The sequence below is a fragment of the Euprymna scolopes genome, chromosome 25 (genome assembly GCF_053919585.1).
Source record: "Euprymna scolopes isolate OS-2025 chromosome 25, ASM5391958v1, whole genome shotgun sequence".
In the NCBI taxonomy this organism is placed as follows: Eukaryota; Metazoa; Mollusca; class Cephalopoda; order Sepiida; family Sepiolidae; genus Euprymna; species Euprymna scolopes.
Genome location: NC_136506.1, coordinates 64,043,915 through 64,066,387, shown reverse-complemented (window position 1 = coordinate 64,066,387; position 22,473 = coordinate 64,043,915). Strand labels below are relative to the sequence as shown.

The window sequence follows — 22,473 nt, the reverse complement described above, 5'->3', positions numbered from 1 at the left end:
TTTCCAGGGTGATGGGAAGCAATTCTCCTTAAGATAACGTTTAAACAGTTTTGTAAGTATGGGTGCTAGTTCTTGTTGAAGTTTTTTGATTACTATAATTGGAATACCGTCAGGGCCAGTTGCTTTACTGGAATCAAGGTTTTTGATTAGCTTGGCAACATCACGTACAGATATATGTATATCACATAGCGTTTTTTCTGATACAGGAGGAAATATTGGGGGTTCGTGGCCTTGGTTGCAAAGGGTAGAATTAACTGCAAAGTTCTTGGCAAAGAGTTTGGCTTTGTCTGATGCTGACGAGATTACCTCAGGTCCATTATGATGGTTGGGATAGAACACACGCTTCTGTTCAGGATTATGTTTGCTATTTGCCAAAACTAGTGGGAACCAAGCCGCTGCTCAGCTACTTTGGACTTGACGGACTGAGCATACTCTTGCATTCTTTATTACTTTCTTACAGTGGTTGCTGGCAGTCCTGAAAGCGGCTTTTGTTTCCATACATCTGTTATGTTGAAAGCAGCGGAAAAAGTGATTTCTGTGTTCAATGGCAGCAGCACATTCTGCAGAGAACCATGGCTGGCTGTAAGGTTTTTTGCTGGAACTTTTTCGAGGGTATTAAACGGTCTATACCTACAATTAACCATTCCATCAGGTCTGATACTATAGAGGACACATCCTTTTTAAACATGGAATGCAGAGGTAGATCCAATATAAATGTACGGAAGCTATCCCAGTCAGCCATAGTGTATCGATATACTGTACGATGGAGGAGTACGTCTGAGAACTTATTACATTTCATTTTCATCTTACTTGGTCGGAAGAAATGGAAACTGAACATAGTTCAGGGCAAGTTGTGAGAAAGAGGTCTAGGAGACTCAGATATACTGGCCGTCATTGTCGGGCACACGGGTGGGTTCGTGAACAATCTGAATGAGGTTATAAGCAATGGAAAAATTGTGACAGAATCTCCTCTCATCTTCGATCTTGTTTGAGTTGGTTAACCATTCCACATTGTGAACATTGAAGTCTCCACATACGTGAATATTAGCTGAAGGATAAGCAGATAGAACTTGGTCAATTTTCTCAGATATGTTTTTAAAGATAGTAACTCAGCTGTTGTGGGGGCGATAGAGAGTAAATATAAATGCAGTAGTGTGAGCTAGTGCAACCTGGAAGCACATATAGGGTAAGTTAGGATCTTCTCTGGAGATGTCTCTACCACATGGAAAGCCATCTTTAATATAGGCATATATTCCATGCCCGGGGGTGATTTGGAAGTTAGAGTATTTATATAGTTGGAATATATATAAATATTGCAGTTGCATTTATTAAATGTTCATTTCTATCATCATAATGTCATAAATTGATTTAGTGTTTTCTTTCTTTTTTTTTTTTTTTGCAGGAAAATCCAAAGCCTTTTTTCTGTTTGGCTAAAGAACTTTGGCCGGGAGTTTTTAAGGTTTGGACTTTAACATTTTCTTCACTTTGATTTTATGAGTTTTCATCCAATTGATTAGAAAATACTGTTGGTTGTGTTATGGAATCCTAATCATGCTTATATATTTAATAAGCTTAAAAAAACTGTAGACCGATATGACGTTATATGACAGTCCAAAATAAATTGTTCAATCTTATTGGCCAGCAATATGATAAGAGAAGACATCAAGAATATTTAAAAATTTTATTAATTTAAAAAAAAAATCAATTTTTCAATATTCATTGGCAGTAAATTTTTAACTAAACCACCGGAATCTAAAAAAAAAAGCGTCAACTAACTTTAAAAGCAAATTGCAACTTTTTTACATTCTTTTGCTCAATTGCTTTATATAAGACAAAACATGCATCCATACTATTAGAATGTCTGTTCTAGGACGGGTAAAATATAAAGGCTTTGCACCACTTTTATGAAGATGAAAATCAATATATAATGATACAAAACCTTATATCGAGAATCCTTATTCTAATTTTCATCAAAATCATTTCATGATTTTAATTCTAGAAAATGTCTATAATTTCTGAGTTATGATTCAGAGAATCTAGCTTAATCTGTATCTAATGACTATGAATCAAATTTAATGCAAATCTGAAATATTTGAATTTTCAAATTGGTGGCTGTGCCTCTATTATTTCCGCTATAAATCCTTTAAAATACTCAGCAAAAAATTAAATTTGGAGAATATTTATTAATTGATGTTTAGTAAAAATTTCACAAAAATGAATTATATGAATTTTCAAACTCTTTCCAACAGTTCAGCTGAAATCGGCGATGAAACGGTTTCTAGTAATGCAATAACAATAATAATAATAATAATAATAATAATAATAGCAGCAGCAGCAGTGGAAGGCAATAATCTTCTGTAAAGAATAGATTTCTCTCCGGTTAACAAATAGTCGGATAAAAATATATGTAAACAAATATCAAGAAGATAGATAAAACATTTGAAACTCTTTATTTTTCCTCATCGAATAGAAAAGCATATGATTGGATTTGAAAACCTGTTCATAAAGATTCTGCCAAATATTGATTTTAAGATTGGCAGAAAATCTGAGTCCTGGATTGAAAATCTACCACGTTTAGAGTTGATACATTGAAATGCAAAACAAAAGGTTTATCTGCTTTGCTTTTTTTTTGTTTGTTTATTATTATTATTATTATTATTATTATTAATAATAATATATATATATATATATATATATATATATATATATATATATATATATATACAAATTTGTTTTTTGCATTCATGTATCATTTTATATACATACTGTGATTTTCAACCTTCCATAATCTCAAATCCTCTTAAAAAATAAAAAATAAAAAATCAACGTTTTTTTATCTCTTCGAATATCTTCCAACATTGAAAATAATGACAAAAAAACATATCTAATTTCTCATCGATAAATTCATATATTTTAAATGCAAATAATTTTTTTGTGCTATGTGTATTCGTACTTTATCATTTACAATAAAATATGACTGCATAGATCCACAGTTTGACCGGCAATACAGTTACGTAATTACATACTGACGAGTATAAAGTAAAAATGCAAAATATATATACATGTCTAAGGATATAAAAAATATTTATTGAAATATAATGTAGGAATACAACCATCTAAATATCATATCTATATTATTAATTCGAAAATTGAGAAGAATGTAAATTTTGCAGACGATTTTTTCGTTTGAACTGTTGCTGCATGCTATTTTAGTATCTCTTCACGCATCACATATTTTTGGGAAATATTTGTCCTGAGAATATTTTAAAAGAAAATAAATAATATAAAATAAAGGAATTTAAATTAAAAATTTCTGTTTGTTTTTTGGATTTTTTTTTTAAATGATTAATATTTTCTTAATGAAATCCATGTCATTCTTCATCATTATTAATATTGATGTTGTTGATATGTAAGATTGCATGTGTAATACTAGTGCTGATAATCATAATAAAGACCAATGGTCGTTGCTAGCAAGAAATCAAGGCTAAGCATCTGTTGCAATAACGTAAAATTATTTTAAGAAGAGGAGAGTAGTTGAAATCTGGGGAGATTTGTTCTCGCCCAGACTCCAGGAAACACCATTGGTTATTAGCAGTGAGTTATCTCTGATGTAAAACCTCTTAGTGAGTACAAATAATAATAATAATAATAATAATAATAATAATAGTAATTCTTCTCTATCCCTTCACCCATCCCCTCCCATTGCCCCATCACACCCGCCCAAAAGAGTGATGCCAAATAGCCGAGAGGGGTCAAGGAGGATGGAAAGACCGAGGAGAGAGCGCTGACCAGACCTCCACTGGACAAGTGAAAAGAGAACTGGAACCTTGGGGAGGCTTATTGCCACTCAAATTCCAGTGGAGACCAATCGCCACTGCCAGCGAGAAATCAATGGTAAGCAACTGTTGCGATAATGCAAACTTATTTGCGAATGTTATCGAAAGAGGTGGAGAGTACTGGAAATCTGGGGAGACTTGTTGTTACTCAGCTTCCAGGGTACACGACAAGTTGTTTTCAAGGAAAGATCTTTTATGACCTGTGTGAAAGCTTCTTGTGAGCCAATAATAATATTAAAAATCTTTGGTTGTTGCTAGTGAGAAATCAATGGTAAGCGACTATTGTGATACCGCAAATTCATTTGCAAAAGTTATCAGAAGAAGTGGAGAGTACGTAAACTCTAGAGAGACTTGTTGGCACCCAGATTCAGGGTTATTATCAATGAGTAATCTCTAATGATGACCTGTGTGAAAACTCCCAGTGAGTACAGAAAACAAAATAATAACCACAACCAAACATGTTTGTACTGAATTCAACAGTAAAAATAAGACTGCGTTTTAATATTTTCTTGCTTATATAATTTCTTTTTAACCTAGCAAGTTATAGTTAAGATATTTGTTTTTTAAACATAAGTTCTAAACACAATGTAAATTTCGCATTTTGAAACCTTAGTGCCACCTATGGAAAATGTCAATTTTTTTATGATTGTTTTTTTTTAGAATCAACCATACTTTTCAAACAGTTAACTCTAACACAATATTAAATATATTTTATTTTTTTCATATTCCTCTTCAATGATAATTAAATTGCTGAATTAAGTGTAGCTATTTTAATTGGTAAAGCAATTTTTAACTGTTAAATTCAGTATAAACATGCGCGTGATTTTTCTAAACAAAAATATACTTATTTCTAAACACGCGTGTAGTTATTGCTATTATTATTATTATCATCATTATCATTATCTATTTACCGGATCTGTTTTCAAAATTCCAAAACAATCGACTTTAATTCTTCTTTAATCGAATTTAATGAATAAAATTCACATTTGACTGAGTAGTTTAAAAGTTTTATTGTAAATAAATTGTTTGTTTATTGAAAAGCTGTAAACGTTTATTTTAATATATAATTAAAATAGGAGACTGAAACTTAATATTTTCGATTATGTTAGAACTTGATGGATTTATTGGCTATTACAAAAAATCCAATATGGCGCTTGTCGTGTTTTGCAATAAAAACGATTTTGAAATTAAAAATAAATAAGTAAAATCTCAGATTGACAAGAAAGTTCTTGCGGTTTTTACATTTAAATTCAGATGGACATATCTCGGCTCAAACAAAGATTTATTGATTGAAATAAGCATCATCAGAAACAACACATTTTTGCCAACGCAAAACAAATGTATTTATGTCAGTAACGTAAAAATCTTACGTTCTGGTGCCAATGAAGTAGCTGAAGGCGTTTTTGATATTGCTTAGGTTTTTTGAAGCATTTCTCATGAAATATATTACAAGTTGCGCACATAGCATTGTATCATAGTTTTCATTCGATTACTATCGGTTGTAAAGACGGAGAAAAATATGGCGGATGGTGCAAGCAAATCACAGCACACGGGTACACACACAGATGGTGTTAGTAGCGCCATAATGATTGTGAAGTTGATATTCAGTGTAGCAGTGGACGTATGTAACAGAATTAACGTCTGTGGTTTGAAGTCACGTGGGTGTCTTTATATACCAGTTGGTTAGCTGTCGTTTGTTCTCTTCCATATTAATGTTGAAAACTGGGAGTTGAAACAATGTGAGAGTCGCTATTTGTAGTTTTCAGTGGGCTTGTTGCCACTCGTTCTCCTTGACGATATAGAAAGTTGGAATTTCTTTTTTCCTAATGGGCACATGTCAAAAAAAATATTTAGACAGTGGAAAAAAAGGTTAAAGTTTGTGACATGTAGGAAGTTGAGAAAAATGCTATTCAATTTTGTTAGTATCTATTTCCTTTTTCTTTTCTCTCTCTCTCTCTCTCTCTCTCTCTCTCTCTCTCTCTCTCTTGCACATGGTGGAAAAAATATGTGTGCCTACTAGCATGACTGTGGCTGACGCCATATTTATTGTACACGCGTTGCTGACGTGTCAGAGAAAAATGTTTTTTTTTTTTTTACTCGATCTTGGAGGAATGTTAAATCATTATGTGCGAATAATTGAATAGTCCATTCTGCTGATTTGTTGATGTATTCACCATTTTACATTGTACCATCCTGTCGACTACAAGAAAATACAAACGAAGTCGCTGTCAAAGGTCACCATTTTAGTGGATGGCGAATATTACCTCTAACACTGAATGGTCATCACTTTTGTAGAAGTGACCGCACGTCCAGATTTACCAGTTGTAACAGATATTGTTAAAGCCTTTTCAAGGTATGTGGGAATTGCGTGTCTCTACATCAACCACTAGACGAGAAAAGAGATAGAGATAGGTATCTAACAGAGCAGGAAGTAGAACGCCATCTGCCAGCTAAAATGGGAATCACGGCAAGGGCAGGTAACTGGTGCATAATTGAAATGCGTGTGTGTGTGTGTGTGTGTGTGTGTGTGTTTGTGTGCGATAGATCATAAACATATCAGTCTGAAAAGCAGCTACCCATAGAGTAACAAAAAAGCTCCATCTTTCAAAAATAAGGAGTAAACGTGGTTCATTTTACCACTTGAGAATATTGGTAGGAGTTATTCATGTAATATTGAAACATATTTAGCAGAATTGATGTTTCCTTCACACTCCACCAGATCTGAGCAACCATCACTCCAAATTGTACTCGATACCATAACCGAGAAATCCCCATGTTTCAGTATTGGCTGCAGTTTTTTAAGTTAAACTCTTGCTGAGCCAGCCTCCATACACATACACTTCCACTGTTGGGAAATAATGCAAATCGTGATTCATAAGAGAAAATGACATTGATCCAGATGGTCATAGGTCTATTCACCATCTTGCGACCCCAACCGATTCTGTGTTTGATATTGGCAAGACAAAGAAGGGTTTTCCTTCTTGTCACTCTACCATAGAAGCCCAGTTTATGAAGATACCTGACAGCTGTTCTGGCACTGACACCAATGTTGCAATGTTAGAGGCTTTGCACTAAGGATGCTCTTCAGCATTTCTTTTCACAAGATGCAAGATTCTTTCAGAGGACGACCTGGATGAGGTTTTGTTCACTCTTTGTCCTCACTTGTGAATTGTACAATCACTCTATTAGAAGTAGAAAAGGCTATTGAAAGATTTCTTGCTATTTTGTGTTAACTAAGACCACCTTCATGTGGGCCCACGCAGAAATTCTAATAGTTCTGGTCCTCCTTTGGTTCGTGACATGCTTTAATGTTGTTAGATACGATTTTAATGCGATACTCTAAGTTATTTCAGCACTATTCTTATCTGTAAATATAAATAAACATATATCAATATAAAAAAAAGTATTTATCTTAGTGTCTATTCTTTTCTGTCATGTATATATATATATATATATATATATATATATATATATATATATATATATATATATATATATATATAAATATAATCTACAGTAGAACCCCGGGATACGGTGGCACTAGGATACGTTTTTTTCAGATTATTCAAGTGGAATACAATGTTTTTCCGGCCCCTTGTTACGGTATTTGCCACACCTTACAGTGTTATTTGTAATGTTATTTGGTTATATATGCGTATTATATACTGAACTGTATTTCTGTGTTTTGTTACTAATTTTTAGTGCCGTATTCTGGGGTTCTTATATATATATATATATATATATATATATATATATATATATATATATATATATATATATATATATATATTATGACCTAGATAAAAAATGATGTTATATGTGTATTAATATCTAAACTTTCTACTTTAATAATTATATTTTATTAGAAATGTTGGCTTAAAAATGAATTTTCTGAGTTGTACGACATGGCTAACTGTGGAATACACAAGATGAAATAATTACAAAAAAGAAAAACAGGCAATGATTAAACAACAATCAAATTTTATATCAGAACAACTACAAACAAAACAAAAACTCAATGAAAAAAACAATAAATATTGTTTCTTTTCATATAGATAGAGCTCATTGGAAAAACATCAAACATGTTCACATACTGATCAACAATCTTTCAAGTTCACTTATTGAATAAACACATCCTTATTTCTTTTTGTTTTCATACTATAATTTCTTCTTTCTCGTTGTTTCTCAATTCAACATACCTTAACTAACTACTAACATCTAACTTCTATTCAATAGCGAATTTGGCACCCAAAACTAAATGTTGGCTGCTAGTTTTCAATTTTCCTTTCCTTTTTTCATTCATTTTCTTCCACTTTATAAGATCACCCATTCACCCTCTATTCACAGGAAGGAAAAAGAAAGAGCCCTCATCCAACGTTTCATTACTTTTCACCTTTTTCTCTCTGTTATATGCAGACAACTTGATGTCTTATGTGTGCTTTGCTCACCTCCTCTCCCAGCCATATGTATTGTAACTCTCACATGCAGATTTATTTGGTTTCTCTTACCAAATCTGTTGTTGGATCATAATAAATTTGAATCCTTCTATCGCCAATATGTTATCTATTATATATAAATCTCACGTACTTGTTTAAATGTATGTATGTATGTATGTATACCTAAAACTTTCGACAGAGGCGACGAATTTTCATGAGATCGGTATCGTTTTGAAGCGCGACCCTTCAAATATTGAAAACTTGACTAAAAACATTAATTCCTACACCCTCAACTGGGAACTTTTCTACAGGGAGTTATCACTTTTTTTGCCGATATTTTCGAAAGTCATCCTCTGTTTTCGATTGATTAGCCTTAGTTTAAACCTTCGCCACTTCCGGTTTGGCAATGGACGCAATGACAAAGACACGCCGGGCACCCAGACTAGTATTGCATAAAAAGAATGGTAAAACGGAGAAAATGTAGATAACTACTTTATTAAGTAGTGAAACAAGAACAAGACGTATTTACAATAGTTAGTGTTGACTACAAGTCCATGTTAATGGAATACGCACTCTTCTGCACAACTTTTATATCTCTGGGTGACCGGAAATCATAACAGTTTGTATGTTTTTCGCAGTTTATTTCCTTTTGATTTTTTGATTTTTTTTTCTTCGATTTCAAGCTAGACAAATTAACATTTTATTTTTTTCACTATTAATCCTTAACACGTCACACACACACACACACACACACACACACACACACACACACACACACACACACACATAACACTGATTTTCTTATTTTTCTTTCTTTCCAGCCGACCCCTTGCCATTACTTTGTGAAACTTCTTGCTGATAAAGGCCTGCTCCTTCGCCATTTTACACAGGTAAAAAAGGGAAAAACAATCAATTGTTCGGTTGAAAAATGAAAGTCCATAATAATCGTAAAATGTTCACATTCCATTGTTTAGAAATATTTGAACCACCCACAACATTTTGGCAAATGTATGCAGTATGTAACCGATGGATATTCCAACTTTTTCAAGTGATAATTGTGTTATTTTTAAGCAATAATATTTCTTTGTAAATAAATAATTTCTATAATTGAAAAAATAATAATTGAGTGGGTATGTATGACACCCCTCCACTAACTCGTTGTCTGTCATCTGAATATTTTGTCATTTGATTATTTTTCATTTATTTTTATTTTTCATCTTCAGATTATTGATAAAACACCAAGATTTCAGATTATAAAATTAAAAAAAAAATCATTCAATTTTTATCTGTGGTTGAAGTTAAAGAGTGCCAGTTTCATGTAAACCGATCACACATAGAGTTGATAGACCACAACTACTTTGTACCCATCCTAAAATATTTTGTTTCTGAATTTTTGAGAGGAGGATTGATTATTCATATTATTTGGTTTCTTTAGACTTCTGTTCTCGTCTTGAATGTTATTTTCACAGTATTTCGGTCGATATAACCTCTGACCTTCTTCAAATGTATCTTGTTGACTTCATCCACTCGGACCCGTGGCGTATTGTAAAATTCAGTTGTTAAGTTACACTCTTCTGGAGGTTGAATGTTCAATCCTCAGTATGGGCAACACCAAAAACACAATTGTAAATTATTTAGGACTTCTATCTAGTCATTGCTAATTGAACAAGAGCATGCTTCTTCTGTGGATTGAATAATTTTTCTGAAAATCCGTGCAGATCCTGAGTTCAACAAGATACACCTGAAAGTTACATCATCCAAAATATTGCGCGAATGACAACCAAGATGGAAACAGTAATGTGATTAATCAAAATAATACTAAGGTGTTTTGTTACTTATTTTCTGAAAAGATGTTTGATTGCTATATTGATTGAACACCAAATTCTCATATCAAGCAAAAAAGAAAAAACTTTTGAATTTCTAGATAGTTTGGTAATGTAAGTTTTACATAACGCACAAAATTCGGAAAAGTTATACTAAAATTATATAGAAACCCGTTCCTTCTAAAAATTTAACCAATTGTTTTTTAATCTGGAAATCTAGTGCTCAATCAATATTAACACAAATGATAACTTGTATAACAATAAAATAACGGACAATCAGCAGTTCCCCCACTTGAAGTTGTTTGCATGGCAATCGAGAAAGCTAATCTGCTTGCCCATCTCTGAGATGGGTACATTTGCTGATGACATCGCGTTCTATAGCAGATATAAGGGGAAAAAGAATGAACACATATCCAAGGCAATGGCAGAAACCCTAGAGGAAGACCTCCAGTCTGTAGTGAAATGGGGACAAAAAATGGAAGGATACATTTAATGCTGCCAAGACTAAGCTACTTTCCTATAATAACTATAAGAAACCTTCTCAACCACTAATAGGCACGGCTAATGATACATTAATTGAAAGTACTTCGTTCAAGCTCCTCGGCTTAACGTTTACAGGGAAATAATTACATTCAGAGCATTGCCAAGGCTGCTGCAAAGAAGGTGGGCTCTCTTTACGGTGCTAGAAAGTTACTTACGCCTGAGAGTATCCTGTACCTCTACAAGGCCACCATTCGACCATGTATGGAGTATTGTTGCAACATTTGGGTTGATGCATCTGGTACAAGTCTCTCACTCTTAGACAGCGTCAAAAAGGAGTCACCAACCTAGTAGGTCCCACACTGCTAGCTAGGCTTCAACCATTGTTCCATTGATGAAATGTTGCATCCCTCTGCCTGTTTTACAAGTATTTTAATTGTAGGTGCTTCTACAAACTACAAACCCTTGTACCCCCTTGACATAGATATCGCTACACAGTAGAAATTCCCAGATGCAAGAAAATCTTCTACTCTAATAGTTTATTCTCTAGGACTACTAGACTTTGGAATTTCCTTCCAGGTTTCTGCTTCCCTGACTGTATTGATATGCAGAAGTTCAAGTGTAATGCAAACAGACATTTTACTGCTCAACTCCCTACATAGTACGCTTGCAAATTATGTCCCAGATAGTAGCCCCCTACATCAAAATGGCGCTATGCCTTGTTTGGGGTGAAAATGCAACAATGTAATATATAATATAATGTAAACAAAATCTATAAAATTTTTCATAAAATTTTCTTTTGATTTTTCTTACACATGACTTTGTCGTCATTAAAAATTCTTTTTATTGTTTTGCTCTATTATAAAAGACTGTCAAGCACAATTCTTATTGAGTTCTATCTGACATGTGACCTTTGAATCCCAAAATGACCCTGGCCAGAAAATTTCTAACACCTGCCTACATCTCTATACGACCACCATTTGCCCATGCATGGATTATTGTTGCCACATGTAGACTGGTGCATCAGCCACTAGACTATTCCTCTTGGACAATGTCTAACCTAATAGGTCCTGCATTGTCTACCAAGCTTCAGCTCCTGTTCCATCATCACAATGGTGATTCTCTGTGCATGTTTTACAAGTACTTCAATAGATTTTTCTCTGATGAACTAACTACATTTGTACTCACTCCCATCAGTATAAATACCTTCAACAAACCCGATTAGCATCAAAATCCCACCCCTTCAATGTAGAAGTACTCAGATGTAAAACTTTCTACTCTAACAGATCCTCTCCTCAAAAACACCTAGGTTTTGGAATTCCCTTCCTTCTCCATGTTTTCCTAACTGTACATCCAAAAATTTCAATGTAATGTGAATAAATACCTTGCTGCATAACTCTTCACATAAGATGTCTTTATAAATCTTGACATAGGAAAGAAAATGGGTCATAGATTATAAATCTGCCAATTTCAAAAACTTTTTTCTTACACATACATTTGTTATTATATTCCCATCTGTAAAGAAATTGTCAACACTCGTATTATTTGGATTATTTGGATTACTGTTCTCATCTTGGGGTTGAAGATTTAATCCTCAGTGCCGGCGATATTAAGAATACATTTGTGTATTACTTAAGACTCCTTCCTGGTTATGGCTGACTGAATGGGTCCCATTTGAAATTCCATGCAGATTCCTAAGTTTGACAGACAAATTCGCAAGTTCGACAAAATACACCTTAAGAAGGTTGAAGGTTACATCAGCCAAAACTTTGTAAAAAAATAATGTTCATGATGAGAACAGTAGTCCAAATAATCCAAATTATCAATTTTCATCTAAAAAATTAAGAAACATGATTGTCAACATCCATATTATTTGCTGCAATGAAAAATTAAACCAAAATTTTAGACATCAAAGTCTGAGGACATGCGTTGCATGGAGAGAAATGATATGTGTAGATGCCAAAGGATTAGAATTCCATTCTTTTACCTATACTTCTACATTACTAGGTTTGTGTCATGTTATCAGTAATATGTAGGTATATTAAGTTATTTTATTTACCTACTCTCTATGACCTAGTACTACCAGATCAGGTTGTCTAAAGATACTGACCTAAAATGCATCAAATATTGTTTTCGCTTTCCTTTTGCAAACTCAATAATGTTTTGCAAAGTAAAAAAAAAGAACGATTTACAGCTAGAAAACAACCAAACGCTATGAATAAATATTTGAAGATATAAAGAACTTGAAGCATAAAAACTTTTCCCAAAATTAGTGAATTCAGTATTAAATGATCCCAAAAAGGGTTGATATGCTGTAAAATAAACCAAACAAAATATCTCTAGAGAGTTAGATACAGCCGATATTACAGTTACAATTTTGATATGTAAGTTACAAAGATTATGTAGAGATATGCCAACTTTTGATGGTCTTCAGTATGGCTCGATCTTCCTTCATTTTGTGTTGCAATTGTTGTACATTGCGCTTTTGATGAGTTGTAGTGTACCTTAATGATTTAATTTTTATATCATAGTCAGCCATCATATTTATTAATGAAATAACTAGAGATCTCTTCACGCATTTCTGCATATACAAAAGTAGAGACCATAATCTATTCTACTTTGTATAAACAGCATTGCCTGAATAGGTCGCTAGTTACTTGTAACTGGCTGACCAAAACATGCTCATGAATGTGTAGAGACATATAAATGCTTATGTAAAAATAGATGAAGAGCATATCTTGCTCTACTTCGGTATTGAGGAATTTTCTATGAATTTTGTTAAATTCATTGGTTATTTCACCTCTGAAAAATATTAACCTGAATTAATAAAATAACTTAATTTTATTTTTTTAATATATTTTTGTTCATCCCCCAAACAAGGCACATTGCCACTGACATGTAATGGATACTATAATTGGGGGGGGGGTCAGATTTATAAGAGGCATCTTATGTGGGGAGTTGTGCAGCAAAATTTTTGTTGAAAATTACATTTAAATTTTTGCATGTCAGTATAGTCGTGGAAACAGGGAGGTGAGGATACCAAATACAAACGGTCTAAGAAAAGCAGCTATTAGAGTAGAAAGGTTTCTGGCATATGGGAACCTCTACAATGAAGCGGGGGGGGCGGGATTGCTGCTGGTTGGTTGTTGGTATTTATGTGCTTGTAAGAATTGTTCCTCAGTGTTTTACATTTTGATTTTTAATTTTCTTTTTCTTTTTTTTTTCCTCAGAATATTGATACCTTGGAGCGGGTTGCTGGTTTGAATGGCGACCTCATTGTCGAGGCTCACGGGACTTTCTTCTCAAATCATTGTGTAGAATGTTATGCACAATACAGCCAGGAATGGATTAAAGGTAATTTTTAAAATTGTGATGTGCTAAATCCTAATCCGCAAAAAGATTAACCTGTTTTCAAGTGCATGAAGATTGCTCCAATCGTTATTAAATTTCCTCGGCTTTTCAAGAAAGATGCAACATTGAGGAAGCAGTCATTTTGATTTTATATATGCTGTGCCTCAAATCAGCATTTCTTCTCAAATAGAAATTGATTCAGTTGCAAATGTTGAGATGGCTTAATGGATTTTGCTCTGGTCAAAGAATCAGCTCTGCCTAGATCACATTCTGTTGGATGCATTATAATCATTTAAGCACGAATAGCGTTGTGGTATGAACCCACAATGTATATGAAAAATATCAACTCATGTTTACAATAGATATTGTTCATATAATATCAAATGATCCCAGAAGGGTTGATATGTATTTAAAATAGCTGTTAAGCTTCTGAATTATCATGAGGATTATGATCATCTTCGGTTTATGGTTCATTTTACATGATGTCATATGTTGAGTGGTTTTAAGGAATTGGTTTATGCATCCCTCTTTCTTTCAAGTATATTATTATCATTCCTCCATGTTTTCCTTGGACTTCCCCTGTGAACTGAATCTACTACCTCAACTGTTCTACATCTATCAGGTTGACAAGAACATTTTCATGGTTTTTAACTTTTAAATTCAGATGAACATATCTCGATTCAAACAAAAATTTATTGATCGAAATAAGCACCATCAGAATCAACATACATTTGCCAACACAAAACAAGTGTATTTATGCCAGTAACATAAAATACCTTGTGTTATGGTGGTGAAGAAAATCATTGAAGGCGTGATTTTTTAAGCATTTCTCAAGCAGAAAGTTGTCGAGATGCTTGAAGAATGGTAATGGGTAGGTAAGAGGTCTGGAGAGTATGACGGATGAGTTTCGTAGTCCAATTCATTCAATTTCTGCAGGGTCAGTTTAGCAATGTGCAGTCAGGCATTGTTATGGAGGAGAATTGGGCCTTTTCTGTTGACTAATGCTGGGTGTTGTCAAAGTTTCTGATGCATTTTATCCATTTGTACTTCTCTATCATAATGGTTTCGCCTGCATTCAAAAACTGTTATGGATGAAACCAGTCACAGACCTCCAAACACTTTGGCTTCAGAAAGTGTCGTAGAGCATTGTTGGCATCTAACCATTGAGCTAAGCATTGCCGGTTGCCGTAAAGAACCCACTTTTTATCACAAGTCACAACCTGGTCGAGAAAGTGGTTGGAAATCGTCATATATGTTACGTCTAATTCAGAAGCAAGTTCTCGAACAGTTGTGCACAGATTGGCTTTGACTAAGACTCTTAATTAATTGTTGTCAACATCTGATGGCCAACCAGTACGCTTATCTTTAAGACTCTCGTTGCAGCCACAAAATTTCTTAAACTACCGTTGTGCTGTGCCAAATGCTTCATTGGTTGGTTCCTGTGTGAAATGTTTAATTGATATCACAAACCGTTTTAGCAGCTTTTCAGCCTAGTTTGAATTGAAATAAGAAAATTGTGCAAATTTTCTTTTTTTTCCATCTTGTATTCAACGTTCTGAAAAGAAGACATAATAGTTTTAAAACGATTGTAATTTAAATGATTAGATAGAGTGGAAAACGTTCTTTAAAATGATATATAAAGTAAACGAAAACTTATTTGAAAATACGTAAAAATTAAAGTGTGCAAGAACTTTCTTCTCAACCTAATATTGAACTTTCATCCATTCTTTCAACTTAACTAAATCATTGAAGTCCCCTGTTTTCTCTACATTGTGCAGATTTGATCTTCTTCTGAGACCATCAGAATTAACTCTTTAAGATTCACATTACACAACCATTGTATCATTCTCATATCATTTCTCTTCATGCAATGCATGTCCTCAACCCTCACTGGTATGCAGTAAAATAAACAAATCATGCCAAATGTTCCATTTGCAATTAATGTGATAATATCAGATGAACTAAGTCAAATGGATTTTTTTACATTAGATCTACATAGCATTGATATGTGCTTCTTAAGAGTTCATTTTTTCTTATAATTTGTAGCACCATGTTCTTTTAAAATATGAATATTTAATTCAAGTTAATTACTACCAGAATATTCTTTATTCTATTTGGAATAATTTTGGGAAAAGAAGCCATCTTTATTATCAGCAGCAAATGACTGAATTTATTATCAATACATAAAAGTTGAATATTATGTTTTTTTATTCTACTTTAAAAAAAAAATAAAAGCATAACAAATTTGATATGTGCTGCAAAAAAGATATAGTTTTTTGAACTTTGCTAAACTTTCAATTAATAATATGGTAAGTAGATGTACTGCATGAATGTTCGTGGTTGGGTCTGGTATTCATTAGTATGAAGCTTATAAAGGGAGGTAATTCGTTTCTCTTTAATTAATGTTTGCAATGATGATGTTTTTTATTTTGTGACACTGGACGTACGGACAAGTAAATTAATATTCAGATAATAATCAATTCTAAACAAATAAAGCAGATTTCATAACCAGAAATCAAAACCGAAACCTTGATATCTTCAATTAGAGCTTCTACTAAGTGACCTAGTTGAACTTCCTTATAAATAGTGTTTACCACAGTATTATTATTACGCTTTTGTGTGACGTCATTTAGAGATTTTGTGCGGGCTATTCTGAGAATGGAACGTGTTAACAATATTTTAGATGCAGATGTGTAAAAGTAAGGTTAAAATCGGGAGTTTCTATGTAAGGCTAAATATTAAGTAAAAAAACGGTGGAAAATTCCATTAAAACTTTAAAGTTTTTAGCCTTGTGTCTCAGGATATTTAGCTTATTAAGCTTGGTGCGTTGACAGATTTCCACGCTCAGATATAACTGATATAATCGTTTGAAATAGCTGAGTCGTCTTTGCTACAGTTTCAAGTAATAATATGGTAAGTCGCTTTATTGCATCAGTGTTTGTAGTTGGATCTGGTATTCATTAGTATGAGGCTTGCTGCGTACCTTTCAATGTTTGTCCTTGGCACTCCATTAGTCAGTATGTATGGCTTAACAGCCAATCATTTTCTTGTAAGGAGGAAGAACCCGGATATGCTTATATTCATTACATCATAATCGATAAATGTCTGGAATCTTCCAAACTTATCTGTTGCATCAGGTAGCTTTACAGTTACTTCATCACTGCTTTCTGAGATTTTGATATTATTTAGATTCTTCAGACTATTGTTCTCACCTTGAGTGTTACTTTCATGTTTCAGTCGATGTAACCTCCGACCTTCTTCATGTATATCTTGTCAAATATTACGTTGACTAAAATATGAAAATAACACTTGAGAACAGTAGTCCAAAGAATAAAAATAATACAAACTAGCGGGACCTGTGGAAATTCCACAGCGGCATCTTTCATATGTAATATATTGCTGTTGGGCATTCTGTAGGCGTTCAGCATGAATGAAGACACCATCCTATTATTCTAGCCCTTTTGTTAAAATTGTATCCCCCCCTTACTAAAATAATAACTTTGATATATTGCCTGAGTTGATTATTTCATTACAAACACACCAATCAATTAACGCACATTTCATCATTTTTCATAATTCTTGGATATGTTACTCATTTTTACAGTCATTTTTCATCATATTAACTCACCTTATTGGCCCCCTTACTAAAATACTAACTTTTATATAGTGTCTGGACTGATTATTTCATTACAAACACACCAATCTATTAACTCACATTTCATCATTTTTCATAATTCTTGAATATGTTACTAATTTCGACGATCAGTTTTCATAATTTTGACCCACATTATCGCCTCCCTTACAAAAATAATAATTTTGATATATTGTCTGCACTGATTATTTCATTGCAAACACACCAATCAATTAACTCACATTTCATAATTTTTTATAATTTTTGAATATGTTACTAATTTCGACAATCATTTTTTAACATATTAACCCACATTATCACACCCCTTAGAAAAATAATAACTTTGATAGATTACCTGAGCGGATTATTTCATTACAAACACATTAATCAATTCCAGGTATTCTCATAGTATATATGTCCCACCTATCTTATCCAATCCTGGGTGACGATGCTAGTATATATCTTCCACCTTTCGCATTCTATCCCAGGCGATGCTGGGTATTCTGCTACTATATGTTTCCCAGCTATCTCATTCAATCCTGGGCGACACTAGGTATTCTGCTAATATATATTTGCACTTGTCTCATCCAATGTCGGAACTGACTTCATGTTCGCTACTCCACTGTTAAAAATATATATGAAATAATGTAATGTCTAAATCGTAAACTGTTTCAGCCATTTCCGGGACTGACTTCATATCCCCCCACCCCACTGTTAAAAATGTACATGAAATAAAGTAATGTTTAAATCGTAAATGGTTTCAGCCATTTCCGGGACTGACTTCATATCCCTCACTCCACTGTTAAAAATATACTTGAAATAAAGTAATGTTTAAATCATGAACTGTTTCAGCAGCTTTTCAAAATTAATACATAAAAACATTAACATAGTTAGGGATTAGGCAACCATTACTTCAACATGAATTTCTAAGTGTAGCATCAATCTCAGCATTCAAGTGACTTTAATCCTCTCTCCATCTTTAAGAACAGTTTTTGCAATTACTGCCATGAGGACATTAAGGACGAAAATATGAACTTGGGATTACTTGATATATTCACATGATTTTTCGAATGCTACAAATAATACCCTAGCGCGCACTGATCCATTTACCTGATTTTTGGAATCAGCAGTACATCCATGTGATTTTTGAAATATGACATCTTATGTCAATGTAGTACATCATAAATATATTATATGCATCTTTTTAACAAGATAATGTGCTATATATATAGGGGTTTCATTGAGAGAGTCTTATTATACGCGCAGTCTTAGAAGAGTCTTATTATAAGTGATGCTTTTTCTTAGTGAGAGAGATTTATTATATGGCTTGTTGTATCTTAGAGAGAGTGTTTAAGAGGAATGTTGAAAGACTCAGAGAGATAGAGATGTTGTTGTAAGAGACTTAGAGAGATTGTTCGTTTATAACGATTCCTATATATTAAATGTTCATTCTTTAGATGTGTAGATTGGAAGAAGAAGCTCTTTGAGTGAGGAGATAGTGTTCACTGTTCAGACATTGTGTAGACATGAGATGTCGAGACGTGTATGTAAAGACATTTTATAACACAAATATATAATACAATTTCACTTTACCTTTTTGTAAGAATCATAAGACAAGACGACGTTTTTATAAAACACATGATGAGGTTTATTTCTTCACGACCAGCCGTGGTTTCCATCATCAAGAATTCAAAGCTTCACATTTTAGTTTCCGAGTATCGTCTCGCTTCCTAGACGCTTCCCAGACCCTCTCTGAGTTTCTTACTCTGTTTCTTCTAACTAAAGTTTTTCTCTATCCCTAGAACTTTCTATTTTCCGTGACGTCATACACATGTTAAAACATGTGCCTTCTTTCACGTGTTCTGGACATGCGTGTCCAAAACTTTTCCTATACTCTATTTTTCCAATATGTTAAAAACATTATCTTATAAGCTGCATTGTTTCAATGTAAAATTTCATAACAAACTTGACAGTTCACATTCTTTTCTTGAAATATTTTATCTCTATTCGAAACAAGTTTTTGTTTTACATTCCTTTTTAATTCTCACACGTAATCTATTTCTAAACCTAAATTACGAGGTTCGAATTTCGTCTATTTCTATTTCATTTTAACTAAACTCTCTATTTTTATACTTACATGAAAAGGGGATAGCCCTTATCATGTAACAAATGACGTCATCATTGGAAGTAAACACGTCAGATTATCATCCTCCCCCTACTCGAAAAGAAGAAGGAGATTATGCCTGGGATCTCATTAAATACTCACCAAATCAATTAGTTCACATTTAGTATAATCTATATATTAATATGATAGCGTGTGTGTTCTTAAATCTCAACCAATGAAATTTGCCGAAAAGCGTGACACACAAAAGAACACACACGCTATCGTATTAATATATAGATAATCAGTTGTCATCCAAAAAAGTGAAAAATACCTGAGATTTCGTTTGCCATTCCATCATTTATATTTTCGGTAAGAAATTTATTATAAGATTTTTTGATATTGGTAAACGTTATGTCAGCAAATTCCTTTAAACTCTTTACTTAAATGGATAAGATTCACTGCACTGATTTTTTTGCTGTACAGATAATTGTTTAGTATTCGTTGCAATCCAGTTACAACTAAGACAGATCAGATTAGCAGCAAACATACAAACTTGCAGTCTTTCAAAGTCCAAATATCAAAAACTTAGCTTCATTTCAAATCGATTCTCTTTCAATTTTCGTTTAGTAAATTGCTAAGTTATTTTAAGAACGGGGATAAAATTACAGATATCAATCTCTCTCTCTCTCTCTCTCTCTCTCTCTCTCTCTCTCTCTCTCTCTCTCTTCCATCTTCTCTGCAAATTTAATACAATTAATTTACCATTTTCTTTCATGCTTGCTTTCATTCGAAATCGATTCTGTTTTCCCTTCCTTTTAGTATTTTTTTTTTTTTTGCTAAGTTATTTTAAGTGGTAGAATTGATTATGGTATTATTTATCTCTCACTCTCTTTTCTCTCTCTTTCCTCTCTCTTTCCTTCTTTCTCTCTGTAAATGTAATATGATTAATTTATCGTCTTCTATTGCACTCTTTATGGGAAAGAGATATAGAGAGATGAAGAGGTGGGAGGAGGCAATTAAGAGATAACGCACGTTAACTATTATGCTCTACTTTTTTATTTAAAAATTACTACATTCAAAACTCTACTCTTCACGGATAGTTTTCAATGTATCAGATGATAACTAATTTTCATAATTGTTTTCAACAAATTTCCAAACAAAATAAACATTGGATAGAAATTATTACTAGAAAAATAAATGCCACCTGAGTTGATTCAAAAATATAAAAGAATACATTTTTTTACATAATTGTTGGCTTTACATTTAAACAAATTTCTTGTGCAAATCACTTTCGACGGGAAATTACGTACTTGCTTTTGCCCTATTTTTAGTCAAATAAATTAGTATTTTAATCGATTTCTGCTTCCCTTCAGAAACATTTCGTTTTTAACTGCTACATATCATCAATGCTTTATGCAAATCGTTCTAGACAAGGCATGAAACCACTTGATTTAAGAATCTAACAAGAACGAAAGATGATTATTGCAAAGGTAGGAGATATCTATTAGCCTTAGTCTTGAAAATACCAAGAGTATAGGTAGGTAGAAAACAGCTAATAGGAAGATAGTTTCAGAACTTTGCAGTCTTGGAAAGAAACTATTGGAATAGGAAATTATTACAGTAAGGTATCAAGTTGATGGAGACTACGAGATCAGCAAGTCAAACAAGCTGAAGCAAAGGAATCAGAGAATCAGACAATTTTAAAGAACACATGCCATAATAACATAAAAAAAAAACTGAGACTAGCAACATCATGTCTGTGAGAGAGAAGATACAGGGAAGGAGAAATGGTGAGACGAACCACATTACAGACGCTTCTAAACCTTATCAAGGACCCTCAAACGGGAAACAGATTCACCATCTCAAATATGAAAACAATACTTCATACATGGTCTGATAGTAGAAAATAACTTTAGATGAGAAAAGGTGTTTAGAACGATAGAGAGAACCGATTTTACAAGAAGCGGAAAGCGTAATGGATCGAATCCTTGAAATTCAACATGAGAAAGAAAAACTAAAAAGTTTAAGAATTAATTTCTCCTCATCATCATCATCATCATCATCAGTTTAACATTCGGTTTACATGCTGGCATGTGTTGGACAGCTTTCAAGAAATTGACTTCCTGACTTCCTATATCTCTAGCCAGGTCTTTATTTATCCTTCTTTGTCTAAAATTCATTCTTATCACTTCTTCCCATGTTTTCTTTTGTCTTTCCTTATGAACTGAACTTGCTACCTTAACTGTTCTACATTTACAAACCGGTCAATTTCTTCACCATATTCATACCATCAAAGTTCTGAACACATCTCGCTATACTGTTCAGATTTAATCTTCCTCTGATGTCACCAGATCTATGCCTATCTTAAAAACTCACATTACACTTTCACTGTGTCATGTTCATGCATCATTTCTCTCCATGCAATGCATGTCCTCAACCCCATTGCTCAGGTTTTTACTTCCCTACATCATCATACAGAGTACTCTTACCTAGGAGACTTTTCCCTTGGCTAGGGCTATGACAACAGCATGTTCTTTTCATTGTTTTGACTCTCAAGTATATATCCGACACAGTTAGACACAATTATTCAACTGAGAACCACATCACTCTACATAAAAACATATAAGATATCAAAACAAGGAAAAAAATATGCTGTTGTCATAGCTCTAGTAATGGCATGATGATAAATATTTTCTTCTCATAATTTCGTACAAATAAAATGATATTGCTGTTTTATTATCAGCAGCAATTATTAAGACTAAACCTTTTTTCCGTTGCTCATGAAAATAAATTTGCATAGGTGATTATTGAA

At 33.2% G+C, this 22,473-nt stretch overlaps 1 protein-coding gene across 2 annotated transcripts in view; it reads left to right on the top strand.

Moving 5' to 3' along the window:
* LOC145247405 (NAD-dependent protein deacetylase sirtuin-2-like) overlaps positions 1-22,473 on the top strand; it is a 307,963-nt gene that overhangs the window by 250,434 nt on the left and 35,056 nt on the right. For both annotated transcript variants that reach the window (XM_080109110.1, XM_080109111.1), the window contains 3 exons: positions 1,403-1,459; positions 9,094-9,162; positions 13,806-13,929. In XM_080109110.1, coding sequence (XP_079965236.1) covers positions 1,403-1,459; positions 9,094-9,162; positions 13,806-13,929 — 250 coding nt within the window. The remainder of the gene's footprint in view (positions 1-1,402; positions 1,460-9,093; positions 9,163-13,805; positions 13,930-22,473) is intronic.